The sequence below is a fragment of the Thamnophis elegans genome, chromosome Z (genome assembly GCF_009769535.1).
Source record: "Thamnophis elegans isolate rThaEle1 chromosome Z, rThaEle1.pri, whole genome shotgun sequence".
In the NCBI taxonomy this organism is placed as follows: domain Eukaryota; kingdom Metazoa; phylum Chordata; class Lepidosauria; order Squamata; family Colubridae; genus Thamnophis; species Thamnophis elegans.
The window spans coordinates 86,220,095-86,232,111 of NC_045558.1; the positions used below are offsets into that span (position 1 = coordinate 86,220,095).

The 12,017-nt window shown below is 36.1% G+C and overlaps 1 protein-coding gene across 2 annotated transcripts; it reads right to left on the reverse strand.

Annotated features, from left to right (window-relative positions):
* Nucleotides 1-646: 646 nt before the first annotated feature.
* Nucleotides 647-11,952, reverse strand: TMEM106A (transmembrane protein 106A). 2 transcript variants are annotated; one of them, XM_032237412.1, is made up of 9 exons: nucleotides 11,669-11,952; nucleotides 11,063-11,233; nucleotides 8,836-9,078; nucleotides 8,408-8,471; nucleotides 8,083-8,242; nucleotides 5,192-5,332; nucleotides 5,061-5,104; nucleotides 3,402-3,455; nucleotides 647-1,572 (listed from the first exon to the last, which is right to left on the reverse strand). In XM_032237412.1, the coding sequence occupies exons 3-9, from the start codon at nucleotides 9,056-9,058 to the stop codon at nucleotides 1,476-1,478; spliced, it is 783 nt and encodes a 260-aa protein (XP_032093303.1). In that variant the 5' UTR covers nucleotides 9,059-9,078; nucleotides 11,063-11,233; nucleotides 11,669-11,952; the 3' UTR covers nucleotides 647-1,475. The 2 variants fall into 2 exon arrangements, with proteins under 2 accessions (XP_032093303.1, XP_032093302.1); XM_032237411.1 differs by lacking the exon at nucleotides 11,063-11,233 and having other exon boundaries at nucleotides 11,669-11,951.
* Nucleotides 11,953-12,017: the final 65 nt, after the last annotated feature.

The following is a 12,017-nucleotide window of genomic DNA, read 5'->3' on the forward strand; positions in this document are numbered from 1 at the left end:
TGGTCTCTAATATATTAGCTATAATAATAATAATAACAATAATAATAATACGTTACGACCAGTGGTGGGTTTCAAAAATTTTTGGAACTTCTTCTGTAGGTGTGGCCTGCTTTCTGGGTCCACTGATGGAACCTCTTCTAACTGGTTCGGTAGATTTGACGAACCGGTTCTACCGAATAGGTGCGAACTGGTAGGAACCCACCTCTGGTTACGACGTCCTAGGCCCCTGGATGGGGCCCGACTAGTAACCAATGCCAAATCCGGCGAAACAACTGGCCGCTGTGATACAATTGTATAATTATAATAATAATAATAAAGTGCGGCCAGAAAAGGTCCATTAGATCCTAATAAAATACTTCTTTTTCAACCTACCTGATATTTACGCTGCAGTACTAAATAGTTTGCATATCAAATGAAACCAAACTTGAAAGAATTTAGGAAGTATTGTACAAGTATCTCTTTAAAAAGATGGGTAAATAACTGCATTTTCCAGTTACCAGTTTTTTTATCCAACTGTCTTTCTATCATATACTATCACCAGGCAGCATTGCACAATTTGTTTCAAACCTACCTAATTTTAAAGGCCATAATCATTTTTTACTGATCCTTTTTTGTATGAGAACTGTCATACTGGTCAAAGAAAAAATATATTCAGGATTTTATTCATTTCTTAGCTCCAACAGTGAGTAAACCTTTTAATGTTTTCTTTGCTTTTTTGTATTCTGTTTTTAAAAAGTTAATAAAGTTTAGGAAAATAAAACAAGAAAATAAAGCTATAGTAGAAATAGATTTAGAAAAGCAGCATTTGAAACAGAGCAATTATTTTGGCTTCATAAACCTTTTTTTCTCCCTACAACTTAGAAAAGAGCTGAACTAATGAACAGGGGAAAATCTAGTGGGAGAAGAAGTACAACCTTAATTCAGTGGTAATGCCTCCTTCAAAAAGTCCAAGTTTTCCTCCTCCTATATCGGTTTGGGAGAAGATGGTTCTGGGAAAAGGAGAACACATCAGATCTACCCCCAGCCCTCCAATAAAGTCTATAGTGGCATGTTTCATTGTTTTTACAGATCCCAGTTCCAGGCAGTAATCTCCAAAAGAAATAAACAGTATCGGCAAATTCAGCAGCCACTTGGTGATCCATGCAGCCTAAATCTATTCAAATTCTAATATGAAGCATAACTGTTTCAAGTTAGCATGTTCTTCTTGCATCCCGTTTTCTGCACTCAGGTGCCATTCTGCTGTTCTTTTAGTCCATTAGTATCATTATATGCTATCTTAAAAGGAATGTGATGCCATAGCCATCTTCCTGTTTTGTAGAACTGGCAAAAAAGAAATCAAAACTTCAGTTTCTTCCCACACTATAAATCCCCAGAGGCATGAAACACATGCTACTGCAATTTCACTGAAGGGGACTGAAGAAACAGCCAAAAGGAATTCCCCCAGGACTCTACTGTAGCCATGAGAGATTTTAGAATCAAGACAGTAGGACACCATCTCTGCAATCCACATACTGATACTTTTCAAAGGAAAGTTGCTCCGAATGAGAGAGATAGGAACAAGTCAGTGTGCCTCTGGAAGGAGAGAAAAATAGGAATTTGGTAAAAAAATGTTTACAAATACAATACCTCCTTGTCACTTCTACCAATAATTTAAATCCCAGACTTTATTCTCAATGGTATATTTTGGAAGATAATGGACAGAGAATGCAAAATTAACAGATCTGGAAGTTTATTGTCATTACAGAGAGAACCAATATATGTTTTTTTTTAAAGAAGTGATATAATTCCTATAGAAATTACATTAATTACATTTATTAGTGATATGATGAAATGATTAAACAAGGAGCGAAACAACTACCGTATTTTTTGGAGTATAAGACACACTGTTTTTTCCTCAAAAAGGAAGAAAAGAAAAAAGCCCCGCCCCCTTCACCAAAATGGCCATGCATAGCTTTTAGAAGGCTTTCAGAGAGCTCCTGGGGGCTGGGGAGGGCAGAAATAAGGAAAAAATGAGCCGTTTTTTGCCACCCCAGCCTCCAGCAGCACTCTATAAGCCTCCATAAGGCTATGCATGCAATTTTTTTGACAAAAAACTGGCCCTCTCTTTTGCCCCCCCCCCCCCCCCCCAGGAACACTCTGCAAGCCCCACAAGGTTGTTCATGCCTTTTATTTGAAAAAAAATGCCCCCCTTTTCGTGAAAAACTGGCCATTTTTGGGAGGTTTGCAGAGTGCAAAACTCCCCCCACCCCTTTGGAAAGCCTTTTAACTGATGAGAATTACATTGATCAAGTGCTGTGCCAGCAGAAACAAAGTCTTAAGGTTTGTCAGCGATTTCCTTCTCCAGCACATGGATAAATACATCTGGAAACATCTACCTACCTACCTACTCTCTCTCTCCCTACCTACCTACTGTATTTCTCTCTCTCTCTCTCTCTCCTTACCTATCTACTGTATTTCTGTTTCCATTTCTCTCTCTATCCCTCTACCTACCTACCTACCTACCTACACACATTCTCTCCCTATCTATCTTCTATATTTCTCTCCCTCTTTCTACCTACCTACCTACACATACTCTCTCTCCCTACCTATCTACTGTATTTCTTTCTTTCTTTCTTTTTCTTTCTTTCTTTCTATCTACCTACCTACCTACTCTCTCTCTCTCCCTATCTATCTACTGTATTTCTGTTTCCATTTCTCTCTCTCTATCCCTCTACCTTCCTTCCTTCCTTCCTACCTACCTACCTACCTACCCACACTCTCTCCCTATCTACCTACTGTATTTCTCTCCCTCTTTCTACCTACCTACCTACACACACACTCTCCCTACCTATCTATTGTATTTCTCTCTATCCCTCTACCTACGTACCTACCTCTCCCTCCCTATCTACTGTATTTCTCTCTATCCCTCTACCTACCTACATACTCCCTCTCTATCTACTGTATTTCTCTCTGTTCTATCCCTCTTCCTACCTATACACTCTACCTCCCTATCTACTGTATTTCTCTCTATCCCTCTACCTACCTACACACCCTCTCCCCCTACCTATCTATTATATTTATCTCTTTCTATTTCTCTCTCTCTATCCCTCTACCTACCTACCTACTCTCTCTACCTACCTACTATATTTCTCTTGCTTTCTCTACCTCTCTCTCCCTCCCTACTTTTTTAAAAATTTGCCTCTTCAAAACCTTGGCGTGTCTTATACTCCGGTGCATCTTATACTCCGAAAATATGGTAAGTAAGAGAAGATTCTCTTGATTAAAAATATGCTCCTCGTTTGAGCAGAATGAAATATTTGGCCTACAAACTAAACCAACCATCTAATCATTAGGATTTTAGGTTAAAAGATACAAATACTGGACCAAGAGTTAGCTATCATAAAACAGAGAATCAGACTTACTGTATATGCAGAAGAACATTGTGAACCTTTATTTTGGCCCACGTGCAAATTTTGCTGAAATAATGGAGAATTTCACTATTATTATGTGGCACATAAAAAAGTCATACTTTAATTCATTTTGTATTTTAGTACACCTTTATGGTGTTTATTGAATTAGACTAGTTTCTCTAGATTTTACAGATGAAGTGGGTATATTCCATATTAATGGAAAGCTTTTGGTCAATGAAACCCAGGAATTTATATGTTCAAGTCCTGGCATCCATAAATGAAAGTATCTTGGGGAAAATAACCAGAAAAATCCTTAAAGATTGATTTGCACAACCAGGTTGCCTTAAGGCAAGGATAGGCCATTAATAATTAATATCTCTTAAGAGCAGGAATACATATCATCCTCAACCAAGCCTCAGTCACCATTTCATGCTGGGTTGTTGGATTATGGAATGGTGAAAGGCTGGACTTTTTACTTGTATGTGTGTGTAGACACTCATAAACACATTCACAGACAAGTTCACCAGTGGAAATGTAAAAAGCTAGGCATTTTTAAACAATTCACAGATGGAATGGTTAAAGGTTTTTTTTAACCATGTGAACTTGAATAGAGGCTGCTAGTTTCCCCTTACATCCCAACGGACAGAAATAAATGTGAATTGGTGATGCTTCCTACAAGGTCATTGATGGCACTGATATGGTAGAGTTCTCTTACCTCTTATCCTCTTATCGGGTGAAATGGACAAGTTTTTTTCCTTTTAGTTCAAGTATTAATAATAATGATAAAATCATGTTTATATCCTTACTGGACTCATGACGGCATCAGATGGGAAAATATTGAGTACTGTACAAGAACTGAAGTTCAAGTACTGTACAAGAGTTGAAGTAAAATGTATCAGTGTATCAATGAAATCCATATGTCCTTAAACACCCACCAAAAGGAAGAAAGGTGATGTGCCTGTTTTTCTAGCAATAGGGGCAAGGAGATAATCCCACAATTGGGACCAATACTTCAGTAAGAAAATACAAATGCATCAAGGTGAAGGAAGAGGAGGAAGGGATTAAAATATGAAAAGGGTTTTTCTTATGATGGCATAATTTTCAGCCAATTTATACACAGGAGTCAAGTAGCTTAATGCTGCCATAGTGGGGGTGAGGAGGAACACAACTATAGATTCTGGAGAACAGCAGGTATATCCATCTAAAGTTTTAACAGTTGATTTTGTTTCAGCTAAGGATTATTATTTTGTTGACTAAGTATGGAATTGGCATTATGTCAGAATGTTATAAAATCAATTTTTAGTCAAATTAAGTATTTTTAAATCCTCTACTTTAAAATACAGGTAGATTTCAAATTCATCAGAAGTTCTGTTGGTATGTTAAATTACTGCAGTGGGGATAATCAATTCTGTATTGCCAAAATTAATCAGGGAAAATTAGCATTATGGATGATCTTCTAGAATTAGGCCTTTTCTCCTTTGAAATAAATCTAAAGAACTTCCTCTAAATATTTTAAAAGCATCTCCATTAGTTCTGCAACATAAAAATCTATCAACTAGTTGATTAAAAGAAGGATATATAATTGTCAAGACAAATAAAATTTCACTTTTGACACCATTGTTTTAAAATGAATTAGCTAATTGCTGGAACATTTCTTAGAAATGTACTTACTAAGTGTTGGTATCCATGATTGTACTAGAGATGCTGTAAAGGATCTAAAAATATATCAGAAAGAGAAAGTTACTGTAAAGTGTATTCATATTTGTGTTCAGACAAATTAGTAAAGCCCTTCAAGTCCTCACCTGGGCACTCTGCAAAAGCTTGATATCCAACTGAGTCATCACAGTTTTTTTCCCAATCACCACTGTTTTATGCAAGACTTCAATGTCAAGCTGAGCCACATACACAGGATAAAAATTGTTGTTTGTCACATTTAATATGTTCTAAAGAGAAGGAGGATAGGTGATCAGAAAAAAGTGGTAAATTGGCACATTGTCTGCATTCATAAAAGGATTCTCTTGAACTTTTGCCCTTAAAAGGCTCCTACTCTGCCTCTGTTGCTGCTACTTTTTAAGATATAATACAAAACATGATGAAACGTATGGTTTCTAGGTTTGTGCAGTTTCAGATTTTTAATTCAAAAGTCGTCAGGTGCTTAAACACAGTCCACATCTGCTGGTCTCCTCCAAAAACCATACAAGCACTTTTCTGAAATCGTATCTGAAGTGCTGCAAAGCCCCAGTGTCTTAAACAGTACACATCTCTATAGTAGATAGCCATTTACTTTTATGGGGATGAGTGGTTGAATGCAAAAGGAAAGAGGACAATGATTGTGGGATAGTGATCTGGACAAGTAGCAGGTTGGCCCCGGATAAAGGTTTTTCTATGTATATTACTTACTAAATTTAACTCTTATTTTTTTAAGAGCTGCAGGAGCCAGCTCTACTAGTATACAAGATTCTATTCAAAACATGGAATTGACATGTTTTTACATTTGGTGCATGCTAAGAATTATTGTGACACTCCAAGCTGTGGATTTTGGCAGGTGATTGTTTAAAAACTTGTGCATTACCTGCTTCTTTTAGGTACAGAGCAACATTAACCGAACTAAATTAAGAACAGCTTCCTTTTGATCAATTTAATCTTGTCCATGAGATGAAGGTTTATAGAAGATTAGTTGTTTGGCCCTTTCTGTGTCCTTCAGCACATTCATTTGGAGGCAGCATTTCTACACATGAAGTAATATTGTGCTTATTTCTTGGTAGCATAATGCTGCTTTGAATGTCTGCAACATTTATCTTTGGGTGTGGTATGCTGCTAAGCTGCTGTACAAGTTGTGTGCTGATGATACAAGTCTGTTCAGAGGTTATGACAATGAGAGATGGAGGGAGGAAGGAAAGCTTTATGAGAACTGCAATTTCATCTTGCTCTGGAATTCCTTTGGATTTATAATTTCCCCTCCAATCAAGGTGTACATTATGACCAAATGCCAGAGTAATGCTTTGCTGCATGAAAGAACAGCAACCATTGATCTTCACAGCTTCTCTCTCTCTACCCCCTCCCTCTCTCCCGCACACCCACCTTCTCCCTCCCTTCCATCCTTTTTCTATCACATATTTACTTAGTGACCATTTTGCTTCTGATTTAAGGAATGGAACGTGGTTGCTACACAAGGACAGATTATATATTGTATACTTATTGCACAACTTAACACATTGAACAAAGAATATTAAGAATATGATGTTGATAATTAAAAATAGTAAGAGTGATCTGCCAATATAACAGATGATATGTACTCTATTCTATTCCATATATAAAAATAATTAAATTCAATTTCTTTCTTCTTCCCCAAAATAAAACAATTCTAATTCTGGTATTTTCATCAGGTACAGGCAATTTAAAAGCTCTTCAGAAGTTTTAGACTATAGTTTTCTATACTTAATCAACAGGTTATGCTAGTTTAGGTTGATGGATGCTATAGTCTGCAATATCTGAAGAGCATCATCTTGGCGACAAGAATTAAATTGGCTCTCAACTCTAAGATATTTTCTATGAATGTATACATGTCTAAGCATTCTGGCACATTATCTTAGACTCCATTATATGAGTACTCAAAATATTTACTTTTTAGAAAAGTACTGCTGTTCAACTGCTGAAAAAATTGAATTGCTGCTTGCTAACATTGAAGGGTCCCCCACTATGTTTTAATTGCAATACAAATTATGAACAAATATTTAGATTTTCCTTTTGTCAGAAGGTTTGTTAGTAATGATCTAAGAGTTCAACGAATATTGAGGTCCTTGTTCATGCCCTAGCCCTTCTGAGTAGGAAACAAATTCTTGATGTGTTATTAACCAAGTATTTATTTTATTGTGTCTTGAAATATATCTTCCAGAACGGTACTATCAAAAGCCACACAAATTCCTTAAAAATTGAGTTAGATTATCATGTGTAATTCTTGGATTATTTATGCTGGGTTCAGACATTGCATTAAGTCATTTATTTCATTCTAGTTTTAAAGTCTTCTCCTTAAAAAAAACCAAGCTAGATCAAACCATAATGTGTTAACCAGTGACAACTTTTTGAAGATGAAACTTATGATTAAATAAACATTTGAAAAAGAGACCATGTGGCCAGACACAAGCTTTTTAGAACTTGAATTATGTTACATAACCTTTCTTCTCCTTCTATCTATATGCAGGTTTCAAGTTTTGATTAAAAATAAATTGAACCATGATCACACAAAACCCAGTGAAATGCTTGGTCTGGGTTAAAAGAAATAGAAAGAGACTGACTAAACTTTATTCCTTTTAATGTCATTTAGTCATTTATTCTTTTGTTTTAAAAGATTAAGATTTAATTTGGGAGCAAAGTTTATCCCAACAACTATTCTATCCACCAGGGTTCAGTCTTAAAATCGATCTTTTGACAAAAAATTACATCTAACCCTATTCACCAAGCTTTCCTTGAAAAATGAGCAACCATATATTATAGAAACTGGACAAAAGAGAGGCTTCTAGATCAGAATTGACATGTTTCTAACTTGTGGCCCTGCAATATTATCCCCTAGCTTCCTATAACCAGCACAGAGTTATATTCAATCTCAGATGAATTTAAAAAAAGATTCATAAAATGAATTTGGTCCATGTCTCTCCCCAACTCACTCTTCCATCACTCTCTTCCTTGAACTTACAGTCATATTCAGGATGATGCTGGAAGAAGAATTGTCAAAGGAGATGGTGGATGCATTGAGACCTGAGGGGAGCACCGCAATTGAACGTGGGAACAGGAAGTACATCATGAGACAAGTTGTCAGCAGGCAAATGGCTACTGTGAGAAATACATACATCTTCCTGCCAAAACAGATCATAGGCAGTTAGTGATAACAGACTTTCCTCCCACCACAACATACACAGCAATCGCTGATAGGAATGTCTAACAAATAGGGATAATAACTCCACTAGGATGGAGGAAGAAAATGAGGAGAAATTCATTTAGCAGAAAAAGACTGTACTTACGTCCGTCTAGGCTTCAGCCGCTGATCTCCATATGGAATGAGGGCCACTAACTGTTGCTCCTGCTCTAGAAGGAGAACAATAGAAGAGAGAAAAATAAGGGAATAGTCTGGAAAAGCAAATCTTTATGAAAATTCAAAGCTGCCAGAACTGTTGAAATCTGTCAATTTAATAAAAGCTTCCCTATGTGCAAAACACAATGTATGGGGTCTGACTATTTTCATTGCAAAAATATGTACATGAGAATTGCTTGTCTTTCCACAGCTATTTTAATCAGGTCAAAACAGCTCTATAGATTAGTATAACTAAGCCCAGTTAATGAATCTCTTGTTTAAACAATACATAAAATAGGAGGGGGGCAGGTTTGACTCTGAATGTCAATCAACAAGGCCAGGTCACCTCTGCAAAACAAGTCTTGAAAATATACCTACCTCTGGGGATTCTTCCAGTTCCTTGGCAAGTAGGACAAGTGACAAAACCTCGATTGGTATGATTACAAGGAACACAAGACACCTCTGAAGCATCTGCTCCATTAATGCTGGCATAAGAGGGTGCTTTATTCTCAGCATATGAATTTTTCTGCATAATCGATTTGCTTTCTTCTGTCTCCTTTCTGGTAAACAGGTTGTTGAACCACAAGATGGCTTTATCCATTGTACATAAACACTGTTTTTCTGTTGCAAACAAGCAGCATTAACAAATCAGAGCACAAAAAGGACTTTTGATTCTAAAGCAGCACTTCGTTCCTGAATTTAGGACTCAGACAATGAAAAGAGTATTTAAAATCAGCGATTTCTTCATAAATACCTTTCCCTTCTAAAGCTTCCCCACATTCCAGAAATTCATTGGATCCAGGTATGTGATGCTAATAATGCTGCTGCTTTATGGTCTTAAGCTCAGCTAACTGTGAAATTTCATTAATACATAAACAACATCCTGCCCAAGTTTATCAATCTGTTGAATAGTAAAATTGGTGCAATTAGTTCATCTAATTCAGTCCGGTGAGTGGCACACATGTTTTAAGTTCAAATAAATATTAGTTTCAAGAGCAGAAACACTTTGAAACACTCTGCCTGGCTGGAGGTGGGGGGGGGGGTTGTCCAGGGGGCTTATTTGCGGGGGAGGGCTTATATTTTTGCCCACCAGAAAAATGTGGCATGGCCTTATTATCAGGACATGTTGTGTTTTCGGGGAAATATGGTACTTTAAAATTTTCTCCAAATTTTTTGAAAAAATTCTTCTGAATGGGATAACATTTTAGCTCTTTTGCCTCCATTAAAAAAAATGGGACACTCCTATTATAGCAGAAGAAAACTTGGAGGTAAGCATGGCTCCAACAAATTTTTTCTAGCTCAAATGTATTGGCAAAAATCTGAATAACTAACACAAGTAAGTACAAATTATTTCAAGATTATTTTCTGAATCTATCCCACTTTACAAAAATAATCCCTTCCAATTAAATATTTTTTTCAAAATTCATTTATATACAGAAAAGGCATTTTCTATTTAATTATGCTATAATCATGGATTGTATTGTACTGTGCCTGGCAACCCTTCTGGAAAAATGATTGATTCCTAGGAGAAAGCCAACATTCAAACGAAAATAATTTTATTCTATTTAAGAGGGCTCTCTTTCTGAAGTGTTGTTCCTTTACAACTCTAGATAGAATTTAGTTGACTGTCTGTAACCTAATGAATTACCCTAAATTATGTTCCATTTCTTCTGATACAAAACCTGTAATTCTTCTAAATTCTACTTTCCAGCTGGTCAGAAGCTTGTGAACTTTACTCATGTCACAAAACAGACTGAAAACTAAATGGATTTTAATTATCTCAGAGGAAGCAGTTATTTTGTTCCTGAATGCTAGCTGTACCTTACACTAATATTGCCATCATCTACTGAATTCAGTCCCATCATTTCATTTTTTGAGATTAATTTTTAATTACCTCTTGACAAACATTTGACTTAATTTCTGGACTTTTTATTTTTGTATTATCCCATTGACAAAAAAATGATTGATGAATTTGAAACTTCTATTTTGTGCTTTTTAATTGATCCTAAACTTAGGTTTATTAGTTTATTAAATTTATATGTTTCCCGTCTTACCTCAAGATTTTGTTTGTTTATTTTAAAATTTTCCATGGCCTTCCATCTTAAATACAACTCTGAGCAGTTCACAATAAAAACTTAGCTAAGTAGGTAATTAGTCTTTGAATTAGTCTTCTATAAATATTTTATAAAGCACAGTAAATAATTGATTCTGTTTATCATTTGTAAATATCTACACTTGAAACAACTCAGTTTTATATTTAAAATAAAACAACTATTATATATACTGAAACACAGCTGGCTCAATTTTTTCAAGATTGTTTAGAAAGTCAATTAGATAGAAAGTATATCTCTGCAATACTGTTTTGTACTTTTAACATATATGATAACTTCAAAATATTAGCAGACAATAATATTGTGAAAAGCTTCAACTATTGATTCTATTAAATTGCTGAAGAAAGGGCAGAAAGGGGCCAGCTGACAAAGAGCTGTGCTGATATTGATGACATGGGAAAAAACCAAGGAGTCAAAGTTGTTTTTACATACCCTAACTTATTGCTGTTAAATTTTTTCCCATTAAGCCAATCTTTAGGTTTTGCATAACATACCTAATTATAAATTGTGAGAATTATATATGCACAGCATTCTAGGATCCATAAGCTGCGAAGTTTATGCTTTAATATGAGTTCTTGTTCATGTCTGAGAAATGTTGCTAAAAACAGTAAAGTGGTAGATTGCCATCTTGGAACAAACTTTGCCTTCTCAATCTGCTATGCAACCTGAAAAGAGTACAAATTAATGAATTTGCTTCACAAGGAACATCACCCTCATTGGTTGCTTCCAAGCAAATAGGAAATTCACTTAAGTTTCCTTGTTCTACCAACGGGGCATTTTTCTGGTCAGCATAATGGTGTTAAATGTCAAATTACTTTGCTGCAAAACGACGGATATTAAAAATCACTCGTCTAAAAGAAATGGGGCATGAAATCAGAAGAAATAAAGTGTTTTTGAATCCTCATAACGGCCCAGCAAAAGGTTTCAGAAAGACAGAAAGGTTAAAAAAGTAGATAAAAACAAGAGCGAAAGCAAAGCAGCGGAAGGTAAATCAATGAGGAAGGGGGTGGGTGGAGAGAAAACAGCACAGTAAGAGTATGAGAGTCATATGTGGATCGTTAGAAAGGTTTCTGAAGAACTTAAGGAGAGTATGTGCTCACCGTATTCCGCCGAGGCCAGAGTCAGGCGCTAAATCCTTAGGACTCCTCAGCCAATGATACACATCAAACAGAAAATTAAAAAAAAATACTACAATGGTGTCATCCTTCGTCCCTTCACACGACTCCCACCGTCCTGCAAGAGGTGGGAAATAAACAGCTCCACCCTCGATAGTCACTTCCCTTCTTTTTCATTCGTTCTATTAAGGTGCATTTTCCCCCCCGAGACCAGCAAAGATTCAGATCCGCATTTTTTCCTCGGAAATGGGAGGTACCAAAGTTAAACACTGACTGAAAAAAATGAACCTTGTGACTTACAACGTGATTCTTTACGCTTATTTATTCGACACTG